General features: G+C 40.6%; 1 protein-coding gene across 4 annotated transcripts in view; it reads left to right on the plus strand.

The window, feature by feature from the left end:
• The first annotated feature begins 13287 nt into the window (after positions 1-13287).
• Positions 13288-20250, plus strand: part of CACNA1C (calcium voltage-gated channel subunit alpha1 C) — a 790825-nt gene continuing 783862 nt past the window's right edge. For all 4 annotated transcript variants that reach the window (XM_019515544.1, XM_019515545.1, XM_019515546.1 and 1 more), the window contains exon 1: positions 13288-13595. In XM_019515544.1, the coding sequence (XP_019371089.1) occupies positions 13547-13595 (49 nt within the window). In that variant the 5' untranslated portion in view covers positions 13288-13546. The remainder of the gene's footprint in view (positions 13596-20250) is intronic.

Genomic DNA, 20250 nt, shown 5'->3' on the forward strand with positions numbered 1-20250 from the left:
AGCACCCTGTTCAAATTTGCTGATGACACTAAGATGTGGGGGGATGTGGGCACGTTAGAAGGGAGGAATAGGCTGCAATAACACTTAGACAGGTTACAGGGGTGGGCGGATGAGAACAGGATGGGATTCAACACTGAGAAGTGCAAGGTACTGCACCTGGTGAGAAGAACCAGCAGCATACCTACAGGCTGGAGAACTCCCTTCTCGTCAGTACAGAGGCAGAAAAGGATCTTGGAGTTATCATTGATGCCAACATGAACATGGGCCGGCAGTGTGGGGGTGCAGTGAGGAAGGCCAACCGCACCTTGTCATGCATCCAAGATGCATCTCAAGCAGGTCCAAGAAGATGATCCTCCCCCTCTATGCAGCACTGGTCAGGCTGCAGCTGGAGTACTGCATCCAGTTCTGGGCGCCACACTTCAGGAGGGATGTGGACAACATCGAAAGGGTCCAGAGGAGGGCCACTCACATGATCAGGGGGCAGCAGGGCAGGCCCTACGAGGAGAGGCTACGGGACATGAACCTGTTCAGCCTCCACAAGAGAAGGTTGAGTGGGGATCTAGTGGCCTGTTACAAACTAGTCAGAGGGGACCAGCAGGTATTGGGGAAGTCCCTGTTCCCCCAAGCACTACCAGGAGTGACCAGGAATAATGGTCACAAGCTGGCAGAGGGTAGAGTTAGGCTAGATATCAGGAGGCGCTACTTCACTGTCAGGGCGGCTAGGATCTGGAACCAACTTCCAAGAGAAGTGGTGCTGGCTCCTACCTTGGGGGTCTTTAAGAGGAGGCTAGATGTACACCTTGCTGGGGTCGTTTGACCCCTGTATATTTTCCTGACATAGCAGGAGGTCGGACTCGATGATCTGCTCAGGTCCCTTCCGACCCTAGAAACTATGAAACTATAATATACAGAAAAAGCAAAAATTTTCTATTAAGAAATGTGTCCAAAAGCAAGAAATATATTTTTGTCAATAAAACTACAAAAACTAGGGTGGGTTTTTTTGGTAAAATTGCTATAATCTTTGACCAGTAAAAAATATGTAGTAAATTGACCAGTCAATAGACAATATTTGACCATCAATTGGCTGGCTTGCCAACCCTAATTTTACGTGGTTTTCTTCAGAACAGGGTGACTGAATCAGTAAAAGGGTCCCTAGATTCTGTGGTGAAGAAGCTGGATTCTTGTTTGTTTGGGTTTTTTTAGATAAAATGGCAGGACATTAAATTTAGGAAGATACAAACCCTCTGCTTTGATTAAGTATTGTAGGTACAGTTTAAATACAGCACATACTCTTTCTAGATTTAGAATGTAAGGAGTTCCTAGAGACGATGCTGCTAGAAATTAGAAGTGTATAAATATCTTTTTACTGTGAGATGATGCAAACCACAAATACACCACACATTTTATCTTCTTCAAAATTAATTAGGTGCTACTTTAAACTATTTGCTGCTGGTCATTGCATCGTGTTGCTTTTGTTCCTTTAACATTCTGGTGAAATCATAGTCTGTATATTCAGTAACTGAGCAGATGCTTACATTGCCACAAATACCTGCCATATTCTATAGTAGTCATGAGTTAACGTAAAATTTACAGGCAGTGATACCAGCATCACTGTCTTTTAAATTTAAGCCATTTGAGTAATTTCTGCATGTCATGCTTTTAGAGAGGATGTAATTTATACAGTATTTAAAGATCTTTCCAGGATGTCTTTAATATCTCGCCAACAAAATAACACTTTGTTTTATGCTTCCAAAACTTCTATAATACTTTAATAATGTGTCAGTAAATGAGGTTTTGGATGTCCGTGGAGAACAATTAGTCAAGATGGAAGCATAATGAAATGTACAGTTTTTAAGTTGATGATTTAACCAATCCAATTAGGGTCTGTGTAGCATTTGCTTGTGCTGTTTTGATGATGATTTTTATGGAAATTAAAAAAAACAAGCTCTTTTGAACAGTTTATTGGAACTAATATTATTTTAGTGGTTGGTTTTGAAATAATTCCTTTAGATCTGAATGCAAGGCTAAGTAGTGCTGAGATGTAGCCCACTATCAGCTGTAGACAGTAGAATTCCATCTCTGGAAATCTGGATTCAGATCTAATAATGTGACATGTAAAATGTGTCTTTAATCTAGTGTCCGTCCATATCTTTTTCTGCAAAATCATCATCCAGCCTAGCACAATTAATAGTTACTATAAGAAGGCTGTAGTTAGGGCTGACCCTTAAAGCAAACCCCAGGACTAGCTAAGGGTTCTCCAATACAAAACCTAATAGCTTGGTGGCTGGGTTGTTGTGATTTTACTCCAGCCAGAAAAATAACTAATTAAAAAAGGCCAAAAGAACCCTACAAATATTTTATAATATGAAAGACAAGTCCTAAATTAAATATTTCACTGAATAAGCTTAATTATGAAATGTAAAAAGATGCATTGTGTAAAATGAAATACTTGAAATTCTGTATATAAAGCCAATAATAAAATAATTTACTCTCCAATCTATTAATTAGTTAATCTTATTGCCCAATTTTCTAAGGGCAGGCTATTTTTTTTTCTGTGAATAGCTAGCCTGTTCTTACGTAGCACAGGTCTTAAAAATTGACAACATTTGATGTAAAAGCATGGATGACAGGACCCCTACAATTTTCTACAGTTCTGATCTAAAGAGATGTGATATAACCTCCTGCAAAACAGATGTGGAATAGAAATACAGATTTTTAGTTTTACATACTGGAAGAAAAGAAAGAAATACAATATTATGTTCCGTCATTCATATTTCATCTGCTGCTTCCTGTTCTGAGCTCAGTTTATGACCTTTGTTTTTGAATCAGTCATACTGATTATGTAATGGTAAGGTTCCATATAGTCTATGAATTGCCTTTGTTTTTTTTGTGGCTCCAGTTGTTTGGTAATTAAATCAAGCCATCTTTTCCCACTGGGATTGCAACAATAGTGTCAGCATCCTGTAATCTGTCAAATCCTTCTGAAAGCTCCTTCATTGGCTTCTGTAAACCAAGTCTTTATGGAGTTTTTCATTTAAAAAAAAGAAAGTTTAGGATCTTTTTAAAATTAAACCTTTGTGCTTTCTGCAAATGTCAAGTTATAGTAGTTCATTGCAAATTAAATATGTAGATGCAATATTTCTGAGAGTGCCATCAAGTGTCTGGTATCCCCTTTTTTCAGTCCACCACACATGAGATAGATGAGGGTTGTGAGAAGTATTTGGGCTTTCACATTCTGCTATATAATTTGTGTTTGGTGAGGTTAATGATGTGTAGAACAGCCGTATTCAAAAATTTAGTCTTCATTTTAGTCTGCTTATGAAAGCTATGGCAAAAGATCACCATTGCCATACTAATCGCTGCTTTCTTAGATGGCATCTGGAACAGCTTGAATGCTATTTGGTAACTTTTTTTTTTCCTTCTTAAAGTATAAGTTGCATTAAATAGGAATTTATTTTTCCCTGCACATATGCTTTTAACCATTATTAAGTCATATCTCATCTTTGATGAACAGTATTGCATTAATTTTAATTTTTATGTTTTTAGTTCTTTGATTTTTCTCTTTCTTTACTTGTAGCATCTAGTGATGGTCTGACCATTTAAATTTGTAGTGGTGTATCCAGACCTACTTTACTCACTTCCTGATTAGAAAAGAAGTGTCAGACTATTCTTTTTATCGACTTCAAGTTTTTGTTTCAATTCTTAAGGGACAGTCACCAACAGATCCTTGCCATTTTTCTGAGGAACAGAAGCAGTTCTTGAATGGAAGTGTTGAAGAGGTGCTGGTAGGCCAGAAACAGCATGTTAAATTAGCATTGTGGCCATGTTTTCATGATGAACATGTCATAGCAAATCTTGCAGGATCCTGAAAATTCATAAATGAAGTCTCCAACCTTAATAGACTTTGAGAAACTAAGGGAACTGGTAGGTAGTATCCCCTGGAGGGCAAATCTGAGGGGAAAAGGAGTCCATGAGAGCTGTCTGTATTTTCAAGGAAGCCATATCAAGGGTGTAGGAGCAAACTATCCCGATACACTTCCCAGTTTTTCAGTACAACTGGCAATCAGCCTCACTAGACACCAATTTCTTCAGTGAGTTGAAAAAGAGGAATCCTACCAAAAAGTGGAAACCTGGTCATATCACTAGGGGAGAGTATTAGAATATTGCATGGTATACAGGGAGAAAATTAGGAAGATTAACACAACTTGAGATGCAACTGGCAAGGGACATAAAAAGTGATAAAAAGGGCTTCTGCAAATATGTTAAAAGTTAGAGGAATACAGTGACACTGTAGGTCCCTTATGCACTACAGAAGGAATCTAATTATAGATGATACAGAGAAGACTGAAGCATTTCATACCTTTTTTTATCTGTCCTCACAAATAATGTCAGCTACCAGTTGATAAGTGCCAGAAGTGCAAAGTAGGTGGGGACCCGAGGGCCTTGGGCCCCATAGGAAAGAGGGCTGTCACCTGGAATGTGTAAAACATTTCACATGTCTATCATCTTAGGGCCCTCTAAAAGTGTGGAAGGAATTGGCTTAGGTAATTTCACAGCCATTGGCTATTGTTTTTTGAGAACTCATGGAGGTTGGGTGAGGTCCCAGATGACTGGAAAAGGGTCCCATCTTCAAGAAAGGGAAGAAGAAGTATCCAGGGAATTACAGACCAGTTAGCCTGATCTCTATGCCTAGAAAGATCATGGAGCAGGTCCTCAAGGAATCCACTGTGAAGCACCTAGGGAAGAACAAGTTGGTGATCAGGAATAGCCAACATGGATTCACCAAGAGCAAGTCATGCCTGACCAACCTAATTTCCTTCAATGGTAATGTGACAGCACCTGTAGATAGGGACAAAAGCAGTGGATACCTTGACTGTAGCAAGACTTTTAACACTGTTTCTCATGACATTCTCAGTAATAAGCTAAGGAAATACAGATTAGACAAGTACTGTAAGGTGCATATATAACTAGTTGGATTGTGGTGCTCAACAAGTAGTCATCAATTGCTCAATGCGTAAGTGGGAGGAGGTATCAAGGGGGTTTACTAGGACTCTGTCCTGGGCCTGGTATTCTCTAACATGTTCACTGAAGATGTGAACGATGAGACTGAGTGCATGTTCAGCAACATGACATCAGGTTGGCTGGAATTGCAAATACTATGGAGGGTACAGCTAGGATCCAGAATGACCTAGGTAGACTGAGGAAATGGTTCACAATCAACCAGCTGAAATTCAGCAAGGACAAGTGTAAAGTCCTGGGATGGAATAACTTCATGTACAAATACAGCCTGGGGAATCACTAGCTAGGCTGCAGTACTGCAGGGAAGGACCAAGTGCTTAAAGTAGACCATAAATTGAATATGAGCCAACAGCATGTTTGTAAAAAGACCAGCAGCATACTGGGTTGTATTAACAGGTTGTATTAACCACTTGCAAATCAAGGGAAGTGATTCTTCCACTCTATTCAGCATTGGTGAGGCCTCACATGGGGTGCTGTGTCCAGTTTTGGGCACCACACTTCAAAAAAAACAGGGATGGATTGGGAAGGGTCCAGTGCAAAGCAAAAATTTATCTGTGGCTGTAGGAGACAGGACTAGGAGCCTTGAGCGGCAGAAGAGGAAACTGAGGTTGGAGAGGAATTTTCTGACTATGAGGGTGGTCAAGTACTGGAACAGAGTACCTAGAGAAATTGTGGGATCTCCATCCCAGGAAATTTTCAAGATGAGGTTTGACAGACACTGGTTTAGTTATGGATGATCCTGCCTTGAGCAGGAGGCTGCATTAGATGACCTTATGAGGTCCCTTCAGGTGCTACTTTTCTATGACCATATTTAGTTTAATTCAACACCACATCTGATCTTGAGAAATGTCAAGAAACTGATTTGTTGCACATTTTGAGATAAGCATAGATCCTTTATATCTTGCTGAATAACATTTCTTCACAGTGTTTACTTTTTACTTAAGCTAAATATCTGTTTTTATGACTTCAGTCTGTTCAAGCACTTGTTTTCTGTCATTTTCTTCAACTTCAGTCATAAATTCATACATTCATTCATATTTAGTCATAACTAAACACTGGTAATCTACTGCAGTATTAATCGGCAGTTGTCACATTCATTACAGTTGGAATAAAAAACGACCACCTAGTGAAATCCTCTCAGAAGACTGCAGGCATATAATTAGGATGAGCTTTCCAGTATTCTGGAGGGTCACATTTTCATGTGTCCAACCTACTTTCTAGAAGTGTCTGTATGCTAGAAAACCAAGTGCTACTTACAGAGCTGTCCCTAGGGTGCGCAGGGCCTGGGGCATATCAGCCTGTGTGAGTCAGTCTTCTAAATTTCAGTGCGAGTGCGTGGCTAATTTCCCTAGTTGGCTTTGAAAGTCAGTGTTTCTTCTATCATAAAATCTTCAAATACATGTCATATTTCTATAAATACTTCACAATTCCAAATTCTAAGAAATTAAAACAACAGACCCTAATAACCAGAACTGCCTGGCAGAGCCAACCCTAGGGAGGTGCAGGACCCTGGGGCAAATCAGCCTGTACGGGACCCCCTTAACATTGTGTGGAGATGTGGTGCTCCTGCAAATGGGCAGGGGGTGTCTCTGTGCTTCTTCCATGTGCAGGTCTGAGCTGCCAGCTACAGGCGGGGCCCGTGGCAGTTGCCCCGATTTGCTGTACCCTGGGAATGGCTGGTACCCGCATGCTTTCTTTCAAAAATGCCTCCTGTTTTGTATTTAAGTGGTAGAACTGAAAGCTTACATACCCAACAGTAGTCTGAATGGCCTTGGCCAAAACCATCAATTGCTTTTATGCTTACTGTTTTTGTATGCTTATTATTTTTTTATGCTTACTATTTTTTTTAAAAGGATGCAAAACATTTTCAAAATGCAGTGCTTATTTTGATCAAATAAATGCAAGATTCCTTCAGTAAGAAATATGGTGGTATTCAAATATGTATGTTATATGAAGTAAAAAAATATGCCATTCACCTTAAGGTAAATATAGCCATTCAGGAAAGAATCACCCTATGCATCAACAGAAAGCAAAGGAATACTGATGAGGGACTAGTATTGCATAGGAAAACTTGCAGGTAACAGTAAATGGGGTACTGACCGTGAATCAAGAATGGACTACTGTCACAGAAGACAAAAATTATTATATTATATTAGGTTATGATGTTCTCCAGCAAGTTAATTCTTTTTGGTGTACTCTGAATTAGTTAAGGCTTCTGGTTTATGCACCTCATTTTAAAAAAAGAGGCACAAGGGAGCAACTGAAACTCATAAGAACTAAAATGGAAGCGTGAGGTCATCATACAAAAATTTCTCGGTGTCAAAAAATCCCATTGTCTATTATATGATCAACGGCAGACTTTTATGTGACTTTCAGTTTCAGTTGGCTGGGTGAAGGAACTGGTATCTGAGACTAACATTTCAATATTAGCAAAATAATATAGTGGTCTGCCACTATGTTGACAAACTGGTCCAGACAAAAATTGTTTTTTGTATTGTTAGCTTTAATACCATTTCTGAGGAAAATACATTTATTTTCCACTTTTGAATAATTTATCCTTTTGTGTTTGTTTGTTTTTAATTCCAAGGCACAAATGCCAAAAATAGTGTGAATATGATCTATTCAAAATAGAACCAACTGCATAATTTACAAAAAGCCCTGTGTTACATTCATAGTGTGGAGAAACTGAGGGAAAATGAGTGGCAGCAGGTCACCAACAAATTATTTTTAAAATAGTTCTTTTTTACTTTTATGCCCACACCTAGGATTCATTGAGTAGTTGTAATTTATGTATTGAAAACTGATTTTGGTTGTGATGATGTTACTAATTCTATTCCTGAGGTTGTTGATATCCCTAACATGCTGTGTGTACTGAAAGGGAATATTGCATTAAGTAGCAGAACACAGAATGTGCATATTTTTCAGATTAATCTCTGATCCTTATACAGAACCTACCGTATTTACTTGCATACAATACCTACCCTCTTCCTGAAAATTAGCTGCTAGAAATTGGTGTATGTATCTTAAATGCAGAAATGTGGGGAGCAGAGGGCTCAGTTTACCTGACCCCTCTTCTCAGACTGAGTGGGCAGCCAGAAGCACTTGCTGTGTCCTGCAGCTAGGGGGTTAACAAAGCAGCTACAGGTTTTTTATTCCCCTCATACTGAGGCTGCCTGTGTTTTCCATGAAAAAATATGTACCAGTATTTTCAAGGAAAGATAGTTATTTCCTTCATTCCGCCTTCTAAAAACAAGGTGTATATCTTATTCAGAGGCATGCAGTATACAAGAAAATATGGTGTTTGTTAAAAATAAACATCTAGGTAGCTATTTATGTGATCCTAATTACCTTAGTGCCTAAGCATCCTGAAATTACAAATGGATGCTATCCTCATAGAACTCCCATGAAGTACTGTTTCCATTTTACCGGTGATAGCTTGAGGCACACAGTAAACTAATGACTTACCCAAGATTATAGAGATCTCTGATATATAGGATGGAATTGAATGCAGGTCTTAGAGCCAGTTTCTTATCTTCTAAGCTGTCAGCTACCACGTACATTTAGTAGAGAAAATTCAGATGGTGCTAAGCAATTTCCCATATTTTTTTTAACTCCCTCTCACTTACTATTTCAATCCACCTGTCTATAGGAATCCTAGTCCGACATCTAACCGGTCAGTAGTGTGCTACGTTGACAGTAGCTGGCTAAACCACTTGTTGATACAACATTTTTATAAAGTGTATTGTATCCTTCATTCCCTGTAGTTAGTTCTTTGGAAAGTAACAGTCTTCTCCTATTGCTAGATTATGATGTTTCTCCTTTAGTTCAAGCAGCAGAGTTCAGTGGTTTTTGGTGGTGAAGGCCTCAGGCTGAAACCCTGCTAACTTATGGTACAAATAATTAAATATGCATCTTCTAGTGGCTATTTCATGATATTTAATTTCTCTATGTTAAATATTCCCAGATACAGAGAACCAGTGAAAGCCACATCATAGTGCTTAAACCTTATGGTAAAGCTTCATGGAAAACTGCTGGAAGAGAAGGTTAGCTGGGCACCCTCAGTTAGTCCAGTGAGGAGATGGGTCCTTCCCAACTTATTGTAGGGTTAGAGTATTGTTGTAGCCATAATGGTCCAGGAAAGATGCAAGAAGCAAAGGCCAGCTGAAGAGATGGGCACTTTGTACTTGAAAGCTTATTTAACATCTCTCCCAACTACACAGTCAGTCCAATAAAAGATATCACAACAAAACAAAACAACCTCCCCACCCAGTTGCTTCCCCACTTGTGGCAGTGGGCACAGATCAAGTGGGAAATCAGAAACAATTATTTAATAGATTTTAATAGATTTCACATTAGGACTGGAAGGGACCTCAGGAGATCATCAAGTCCAGCCCCCTGCCCACACTCTCATTAGATCTTCCATACCAGCAGAGATCAGGTCAAGACTTCACCTCCAAATGGTGATCTGACTATAAAACTAGAGGCCTATCATCACATATATCTAGGCTGTAGAATACTAAACAGGTAGCCATAACTGACCAGCACAGATTTTAGGAGGCAAGAACAAAGTCAGCCATTTTCATCCCCCTCCTGCATTTGTTCTACAGGCTTTATTCCCAGCTATGCTGACTTTTTTTTTTTAAACATTACCTCAACTATGAAATCTAAAGTGGGAAATTATCTCTTAAAGCAGCATTTCTCAACCCGTGGGTTGCAAGAACATTTAGAAGGGTCACAAGTGAGTCCCAGAAAAATGCAGGAAAGCACAGGTTTTCCCTTGCAGGCTGGCAGCATTCCAGCCTGCAAGGAGCTGCTTGGGGCAATTGGAGGCAGTGGGAGCACGTGCATCTGTACATGTGCATGTACATGGCTGGCATGCAGCCAGGCAGGGTCATAGAAGCAGCCCCAGCAGCTGGACGCAGGCAAGTGTATACTGGTGCTAGGGGAAGGTGGTTGGGTCCCAGGGCTGCAAATCGTGGTATTCTTGTTTAGATTCTGATTCCTAAGTCAGCCCATAGACTAATATCTAATTCCAGGTTCTTGCTCCAGGTGAGAGGGATAGATTTTGCTTTTTACTCTTTCCCATATCTACAAAGGCAAATATTTGAGATTTATTTAAGTGAGCCCACTGAAAATAGAGAGCACCTATCCTTGAAACGGTTAGAGATAGTGGTTTCAGAATATAGTGCATGCTCCAGATCAAATTTTAGGTTTAGCACAGCAATTCTCTTTAAGTGGAGATGTGCTCATCAGTGAAGGGCTTGTCTGAAAGTGTGATTCATTTATCTGTTATTAGGGTCTTCAATTAAGTTGTGTTGGCCTCTCTGAGGTCCTGGGCTCCTTCTTTGAAGCCCCTATCCAAATCTCTTCTTGATCCACTATTTCTAAGTAAAGTGAAAAGGCTATATATTCCTTTACATTGATTAATATTCTCATTTTCTGAGCAGGGTAATGCCCTTAAGTGAGACAACTGCATGTTTACTTGAGAATTACAATGTTAAGGAAAATGTGGTATAAACAATTTTATACTGAATGTGACTTAACAAATTTGGTTTCAAGAACTGTTTCCCTTTTTTTAGCACTGTATTTAAAGTAAGAATTTTAAGAAAATTAATAGTCACTGTCAGACTTCTTGATTAGTTTGCCTTTATCTTAAATCCACATTCTTTCCCATTCCACTTTTTATTACTGTGCATTATTTACATCAGAAATTCTGCATTAGGAAACTAAAGACTATAGTAAAATGTATTTATGCGAAGGAAATTAGTGCCAGCTAATATGCTACGGTTTTTTGCTCCATTTTCCTTCTGCATCTTGTTTTTATAATTGGCCCAAATTGTGTCCTGTGTTGGGAGCTTGGCAAGCTGAGAGGGTTGTAGACTGGAGAAAGACTTGTAGGACAACTTGTTTATGAGCCTGCATATGTATGGGATCTGGCAGAAAGCACTACTATGGTGACTGTTAGCTGGTATTTGACTAATAGAATATATAAAATCTTAGCTTGTTGAACATGTGACTAAATAAAGGCAAAAGAGATATTTACCGGAATGGGTATAATTTCTGTGCAGCAAGAATCAGCATTCCCCTAAATATTTCCTAAGTGACTGTCCACACAAGGAATGGTTTTCTGGGTGAATCATGCAATTCTTTGTTGACTCACGTTATAGAGAAATGGAGAGAACACAATCCAAGATGGTAAGAATTTGTTTAGGAATAGAACAATGGATCATGCTTATTTACATTAAAATCCAGAAACTGTAGCCATTACAATTCACTTTTTACAATGCCAAGGATTTATGAAATATGTTTTTCCTGAAAAAAGCAGAGGCAACTCTGATATGAGAATACAATATTGCATGTCAAACTGTGACCTTACCTGAAATCTTGAAATAAACAGTATAAGTACATGAGACCACAATTAAGAGAAAATCCAGGTGCTAGAAGAAATAGTGTTTTTAATTCTGTAGGAGGCCGTACTGAGCCAGTTCCTCAGCTTGGTGTCATAGAGCACCAGGCTGTTGGAAAATTGAGCTTTTGGATGACACCTGTGGCAAATGGGAACCAAAAAGGCCTTTTTGTAATGGTCAATTTACTGGCCATTGTTTTATGTCTATCTCAATTTCCCTTGTAGTTCCAAATGGCTGTGGTATTCTTTTGATTTCCTGTGGGTGTTGCTGTGTGCTGTTATGCTCTGGAGTTTCACCCCCCACCCCTATATAGCTACATTAAGTGGGGAGTGAAAGATTCTTAAGACAAACCTTTAGTAAACCACATAGTGATCAACTTGGAAGAAAGGTGCTAAAGAGCGTGGTCACATAAATCCTGCATGTGCCATATGACTTGCCTGAAATATCGGAACAGAAAAATCCTATCCTTCTGCTGTAATTGTAGAACCATTAGAAAAGAAAAGATGAGCCACTGTATTTTTAGTTGCCATGAATCCTATTGCATGAGTATTATCAAACTGAGACTATGTGACAACCAAACCATCATTTTGGCTGTAGGACACCATATATATCTACACAGTCACCAAATCTATACCTCTAACTATTGTTGCTCCCCCCAGTCAGTACAATTCCTGATGCCTGATTTCTGAGAGGGGGATTTTGGAACTCTGCATCTCTTGTTTAACATGGCAGCTCTGAGAGCCCAAACACATTTCACATCCCATCTACTAGATTCAGCTCACAATTTTATTGTAAAGAAGTCATTTCTGCTCTCCGTGGAGCATCCCAGCAGTGGGCCGAATGAGAGGGATAATTAGGAAGAGCGGTGGGACACCCCAACCCAGCCATTCTGGTTGTCCATCAAGGATTTTGCAAATCCGACCTCGACTCATCTGTTTAAACATCTGTGCCTCCTCCTGTCCGTGCAACTTGTCTCCCTCTCGCTTCTCCGTGTATCGCGCCTGTATTTTGGTGACACGGCTCCTAATTGAGGAAATGCAATCGCTGCTCATGCCGCTCTTTTGTGCACCGCAGTGAGATGAAGCCGGCTGTCATCTTTCCCCGACCGATCCGGCCCTCCTTGAAATGCAGCTCACAAATGCCTGGAACCGCAGGGTAGTGGCCGCGCCGCGAGGCAGGCAGGCTGGCGTGCGGCGCTCCGCAATGGAGCCGAGCCCTGCCTGTTCGCCCTCCCGCTTCCTTTCCCCCCTGCCTTTCCCCCCACTTTTCCAGGCGGCCGGCTCCAGCTCGCTTTCTTGACGTCATGTCTGTAGAAAGGTTTCGGCAGGCGCAGTGAGAGGGGAGAGGGAGCACGTTAAACTTTCACATCAAGTCCGCCGGCTCCCGGAGCAGGGCGCGAGGCTCTGCGCGCTGCCGCCGCCGCAGCTGCAACATCTGGAAGTGTTCAGGGTGTCTGTCTGTCTGGGAGAGGGGAGGGAGCAAGGGGCTGGGACTCGGCTCTCTCTCCCTCTCTCTTCCTCTGCAGAAACAGCTCCCTGCCAACACAACGCACTCGGAATGGCTTTGAAGAGGAGGAGCAGCAGCCTTTGAACATCCCCCCCCCTTTTTTTTTCTCTCCCTTCCTTCCTCTGATAGTTCGTGGATTTAAAAAAGACATTGACTCCTCAGAGATTTGTCCTGGATGCTCCCCCCCCTCCCCGTTTCTTCCCCTTCTTGCTTTTCTTCTTCTTTTTTTTTTTCTTTTTCTTTTTTTTTTTTTTTTTCTTTTTTTTTTTCTTTTTCTTTTTTTTTTTTTTTTTCTTTTTTTTTTTCTTTTTCTTTTTTTTTTTTTTTTTCTTTTTTTTTTTCTTTTTCTTTTTTTTTTTTTTTTTTTTTTTTTTTTTTTTTTTATGGTTTAGCAGCCAGAGGTGCTGTGCTAAATTCTTGGAAGGGGCCCGGATGTACTGAGGATGCATTGCAATTTCACTAAAGGAGGCAGTAGTGGAAAGGATCCGTTTTTGGTGTTTGATGCAATAATGGGAATCAGGTAATATAATACAAGGGGAAATACTGCAGCTCCTTTTTTACCTCGCATTTTCCCGAGCCGATCTTTGGAGGGATTTAATCCGGACTCCTTTTAAATGGTCAATGAAAACAAGAGGATGTACATTCCGGAGGAAAACCATCAAGGTAAGGAGGAGGTTTGCCCCCTACGCTTCCCTGCCCGGTGCTGCCACGGCCGAGGCGAGGCGGGGGGAGAGCAGGCTCTGACCCCGATTTCCATTCACATCATGCCGATGGCATCAGGCGGGGCTGTGGCAGCGATCTCGGCAGTGGTGGCTGCAAGCCCCCGAGGACCATGTGTCTGGGATGAACTAGCAGGCAAGGAAAAGTTGCCCGGGTCTTGTCTTGAGGCAGAGACGCGGCCAAGGGGCGCCCGATGGATGGAGCCGGGAGTTTGGCTGGAGGCGAAGGGCATGGGCCGGCCAGCAGGGCTGGGTCGTGCCGTGGGAGCTGGCACCAGGGCTCTCCACCGACGCCGGGAGAGGGGCCCTCGGCTCCTTATGGCCATCCTCATCCCCATCCTGCTATTTCTGACATCTCTTCCCCAAGGGGAGGGGATGGAAAGATCTTCCGGCGCTGGATGGGGCATCTCGGGGAAGGCACCTGGCAGCCCGACTGCATCTGATGCCCAGTTCAAGCCGCGATGAAGCCGAAGGGTGGGGGCTGCCATGAAAGTTGAGCTGCCCTTCAGGCAGACAAGGGTCTTTGGGTAAATCTGATCTCTTTTATTCCCCACAACTCCAGAGCTGCCCTTTAGGCAGGGGTTGCTCAGCCACTTCCCCCACCCCCGCCACCCCGGACTGCCCGCGCCATGTGCATCGAGGCCGATCACTCCCCTTCAGCACTAGGCAGCGCTTCCCCTGCCCACGCCAATAAACTTTGCCCAAGTCTCGAGGTCTCTCCCCCCACCCGCCAAGCGGCCTTGCTTGCAGTTATTTCTGTCTTGTCCCAATGCCCCCGAGCAGGTCTTGGTGCCCACCTTGTTCTTGGAGAACAGATCGAGCCCTCTCCTTCCCCAGCCCTGTAGCGGGGTCCAGTTGTTTTCCAGCCTGCAAACACCAACCCCCCCCGTAAGTAGCTTCCCCCCAAGCCTCCCTGCATTGCCTGATAAGGCAGCCTCTCCGTTGTACTGGTGCGTGCCTAGACCTCTTGTGTCAGAGGCTAACTTGTGTGCCTGCCTGGGACTCCTCTCCCTCTGCTCTTGCGGGGGGGGGGTGGGGGTTCTTGCCTTTCAAGGCTGCAGTAAACCATCTCCGCTTGCTCACAGCGTGTCAAAGCGGTGGGAGAACTGCTCCACTTGGCACCAGGAAGGTGTTTTTTGACCTTTCCCTCACCACACACCTATTCCTCCTAATCTCCCCCTCCTAAAGACATACTGGCTGTAGTAGGCTGCAGCAGTGGAGGAAGAGGTCGATCTCAGCGATCACCTTCCCTCAGCAAAATGCAGATCAAAAAAGAAAAACAATCAAACACCCCCAGTCGCTCTCCTCAAGTGGAGTGGGTGGGGAGAGAAATCAGCCCCTCATCTAAAGGTGCTCCTTTTTTTTTTCCACTTGTGCAAGACCCAAGCGCTTTGCACATGCAGTAGCAGGTACCAGTGGGCTTCTGCTCCAGTGCCAGAGCTGGTAGAATGGACGACGAGCTCAGCCTCCATAGCAATATGCCAACGCTATGGCAACCTAAATCCAGCTCCCTACTTATCAGCTGCAGTGATTATATAATTGGAGGAGCAGTTTTGCATCTGTCTCTGGATGTGGGTTGTCCCTGCTCCTAGGTGAAAGAGCAACTTGTAAAGCAAACAAAATTACGCAAACAGGGAAGGTAGTTCTGGTCCCTCATAGAGCGGGGCTGGCATTTGTTTACAATATATTTTTTATTTTTGTAAATGGAAGGAGCTTGAAAGGTTAAATGGCTGTGTAGGCAAGACAGTGTGGTAGCAAAGATGATCAGCCGTCAAAGCAAACCCATTCCACTATGCAATAGAATAATTACAGCAAACACCAATGCTAAAAATGAAAGGCAGAGACTAAAAAGCTGAGTTCAAGGGAAAACCTTGTGCTACCAGGTTGCTCTTCACAACATATATGAAACAGGATTGGCTTAGAATACTAGAATGTCTTGCCCTTATATTCCCCAGCTGTTGACAGTGAGTAGGCCAATCTTTATGTCTACTTGAAGTTTGAGCAGCCTGACTAGGCCTCTTCTCGTAGGTGCTTTCTACTCATGTTGACATCCCGTTAGCCAGTTACTTGGTCTCCTGTTGTGGAGACTAGATACCAAATGATCCAAATTAGAGAAGGCTATTTAAAGAAAAAAGGCTAGCAAAGGCCTTTTGGTCAGTTAAAGAAGATTTTATGATTAAAAATGTATTGTGAACAATATGCCTTTCTTTGGCTACATTGCATTCTTAAGTATTACTATATATAGGTTTATAATATACTTATATTAGCTCTATAAATGTAGTTTAGAAACATGAGAGTGTATTTTTTGCTCTGCAATCATGTTTTCCTAATTTTAGGAAATTAGAAATATGGATTTACTGTATTTTCAGCACACTCTCACACTACACAGAAATGGGAGTTGTCAAACTTAGTAGTTTCATTGTTTCTTGATGTTTAGGTACTTTTCAATGTTTAATTTTCCTACACAATGGGATACATTTTAGTAATAATGAATTATTCATTGTTGCCATAGATTATGTGTTTATTTAGAAGAAAACAACAAGCACAACAAAAGGCTTTTAAAACTAACTACATTACATTTAATACACATATGGGACCTGCAGTAATATTAGATGGGCAACATTAGTGCATGCCATTATTCTGCTTTGCAAATTTTCTCTGATAATATGAAATAGAAAAAGGGTCTGTAGAAGTATGTTTACAATGTCTTAAAAGGCACAAGGGAGCAAACCTACTCTACAAGTTTAACTCTAAAATGCAATCATCTAGTTATTTTATGGCTTGTGCTTGTGGCATGGGGAGGGGTCTTCGGTGGGATTTGTTGGCTAAGTAGCAAATAAAATAGTTTTAGTTCTTGTTTTTGTTTGTTTTTTAAATAGTTCAGCTTTAGGGGTTATTAGTATGGAAGTAAGAGCTTGGGGTTGTCTGAGTACTGCCTCTTCCAGAAGGTGGCACTACAGGGCTATGGAGTCAAGAAGTCATAAAAGAACGTAATATTTAGCAGACTGGACCTAGAATCCTCACTAATTTGTACCCAGCCTCTTGTAAGGATCATCTACTTTTTCAGAAATGAAGTCCAGATGTAGTCCAGGGGTCTAGATATGCATCCATTCTAGAAGGAAATTCATTAGTACTAAGAACCTATGTTAGGTCATCTTTTCCACGTAGTAATGATCCTCTGAGTGAAAATCCATTTCTGATATCAGGTCTAAACTGTTCTTCATTCAATTTCAGTTAATGCCTTTGGGCTTTGTCCTTGTTGCATAGTTTGAATAGATTCTACCTCCTCCTTGCAGAACCCTCTTGGGTATTTGTAAACCATAATTAGGTCTTCTTGCAGCCTCCTTTTCTAGCCTACACATATTTTGTTCTTGAAACCGTTCTTTTATAAGGCATGCTCCTCGCGCTTCAAAATATGTCTTTATCTCTTAAATAAAGGCTATATTAATTAGTGCTGTAATTTACAAGAAACTGCTGATAATGAGAGGGTCAGGTCACTAATATACTGAAAAGATACTTTCTGACTAAAGTTAGGGTCATGTGACATCTCGTGTGGCAGAAGAGAATATACTAACTCAAGGGCAAACAACATTTTCCTTAACCTTTCAGATGTAAAGATATAGGTGATTGCATACACTTCACAGATGATTTCAGTTTATGGGTTGGAATTTGTCTCAGGCAGTTACAACACAAAACCAGTGGAGATATAGGTTCAAAAATATTGGATGTCTGCTCTAGTTTTCTGGTGTATTTTCAGAGTATTATTTTAATTTCCTGTACTTTTTGAGGGGAATTTTGGTTGTCTGGAAAGTCCACTCTTTCCATAATTACCAAAGGCTCAGATTAGCACTGTTTCTTCATTTTATGCTTTCATTTTTTTGCTGTAAATGTCTGAAAACAGAAATAGAATAAAAACTGTTTCGTGAGGCATAAAAATTGACTGTTGTGAAACTGTCCATGATCTGAAATCTTGTTTCATGTTCAAATATTGGAAAAAAGATTTTAATCGTTGTTTTGAAATGTTCTATCATCCTAATTCTGTTGCATTAACATTAAATAGCATTATTGTTAAAGGACAATCTTCATCCTCAAAGTCTTGGAACTTTGTCAGGGTATTAAATAAAATACAAAAACCATTAGTTCAAACATTATAAAATACATGGTAACACTGTAGCTATGCTGAACCTAATTATTTTTAGGACTTTTTTAAAAGGCAGGTATGATAAGTGGAAGTGGATATGTAGGTGGAGAAATGGAGTTCTGCATCGTAAAGGCTATTGCACCTACTGACATAAGATATGGAGGTGCAAGCCCCAAAAAGATAGTTGATGTCAGACAATTTATCCAGCCAAGAGCTAGTTCACTGAAGGTGTCTCAGTTTTAGGCATTTTTTTTCTATCAAGAGCTTTAAAAATGAGTAATTGCTAAAGGAGAAACTCCCAAATTGGGAAGGAACCAATTCAAAACATTTAGATGGTGATTTAATCCAAACAAGCCTCCTTTCTAAGGTACAGTTGGATGAGAAACATTCACAAGTATATGCCCTAAACTCTGTACTCATATTGAGAGGCTTTAACATTTAAGTACGATTCATGGTAAAAATCCCTTTAATATCCTTTTGAAGCTTTGATTTGCAACGCATGCAAGTAAATGGAGTAGTCTGCTGCATAGAGTGTATTATTTTCTTTCAGTTCTGAAGAAAATTAATCCAGATCTACATTTATGATGTGGCCCATATGATTATCAATCACCCTTCCTCACATGTTGTTTATGGAGTTGTCATCATTTACACAGACTCATTTTGAACATTGATCTGCCATTTTCATGTTTCAAGTCAGCAGCTAGTTCATAGCTTAACCCTTTATTATACATTCTGGAAATTAATCTTTGGGACAGCCTTGTTCACATGAAGGAACACCAAATGCAAAATCTGTCCTGGGGAAAAGATTTATTATAGATCTACTGACTGTATCAGCAAAGCCACATTAGAGACATGCCAATGTGAAGTCAGCAGCTCTCTTAAATTATTGGAAACAATAAATCATATCAGTACAGAGGAAAGATTTTTATAACTTATGGGGGACATGTATAAATATTCTTTAGTAAATGTAACTTCATTAAGTAATTGAAATGACTCCCTTTTTAGATGCTAAACATACCCAAATTATGTTGAAATCAATCTGCTTCTAAAATACAGTAAGAATTGTTGGTGTTTAGATTTGTGGTGAAGATCTGAAGGATATGAGGGAAAGATCATTGATTAGAGTTTGCAATTACTAGAATTTTATTATTATTATTGTTATTATTTTAAAAAGTTAAGCAATAAAAACTTTCATGTATACCAAATAACTTACAGTTTAATAGGTTTTATTTTACTTCTGTTGTCTGGCATAACTGTTGGCAGGTTCTGGTTTCCATATGACTCCTCTTTCTGTTTTTTATTTTGAATGCAATAGAGATTAAAAAAATTACAATGGTGTAAATTGGTATGTCTCCGTTTAGGTCAATAAGACATTGCACATTTATAGTAGGTGGGAATCTGGTCTGATTATATATATTTAAAAACATCTGTAGGAACTCAAAGTCAATCTTCCATGCAAAGAATGTAGGGCAGGTATGATATGAATGACTGTCACAGTGTACCTGCTCACTGGCGAAGGTAATTTGTGCTAGTTTTAAGTAGTGGGGCAGGACTTCTGGACGCCCTAAATTAAATTGATTGAGCCTCATATTCACAGGGGTATATATATAAGATATATTGCAGAGTTGCCACAGACATAATGAGGGCACAGCCTGTACAAATTATTGTCCTAAAAAGACCCTTTCAAATAAAATCCAGTGCATATGAGAAATTATATGGAGAGAGTGATGTCTCCATAACTACAGATATAGCCAGTAGCTTGGAAGGGAATAGCATTCGACTTCTCATTTTAGGTGGAAGAACCACCATTGTCTGGCCTAAATCTCAGCACTTGCAGGTTGGAAGCCCTGGACATTTTGGATGGGATATTAATCCCCTCCCCCCCCAAGCATACTACTCTATAAAATGGATAAACTATGTTATGTAGGTGATTGCATTTGCTGGCCTTTGTATATTTCCAGACTCTGATTTTTTACTAATATTGCCAATATGGCTGCCACCAATTCAGATCCACTACTGACAGCAAAGATAGGAGCGCTGATGTAGGCAAGACTCCAGGCAACACCCAACACTTCAAGCATCATTTTGCCCTGCTTGGAGCATGTCTAAATCACATATTACCAGCAGCATGTAGCATCTTTTCTAAACAAAATTCTTGCTGTTGCTACCATCAATAAACCTGAACAGGTGGTAGCAGTGAAGAGGCTTCTAAAAAAAATTCCTACCCTGGGCAAATTCTTAGAGAAAGGATCTGTAGAAGGGCTAAAGATGAGGAATATTTGGAGTGGGAGAAGTATGTCTTGATCTGTATTTGTCTGAATCTGACACACTTTATACCTTACTTTGGACTATTAACACCTGTTGAGAGTTCAGCTCTGAGATCAAAAGACTGTGGGGTACTGTTGGGAGGTTATTTCTGTCTAACGTATTTTAATTTTCTTGCCCCCCCCCCCCCCCC

The sequence above is a fragment of the Gavialis gangeticus genome, unplaced genomic scaffold (genome assembly GCF_001723915.1).
Source record: "Gavialis gangeticus isolate Ggan-Ray unplaced genomic scaffold, GavGan_comp1, whole genome shotgun sequence".
Classification (NCBI taxonomy): Eukaryota; Metazoa; Chordata; order Crocodylia; family Gavialidae; genus Gavialis; species Gavialis gangeticus.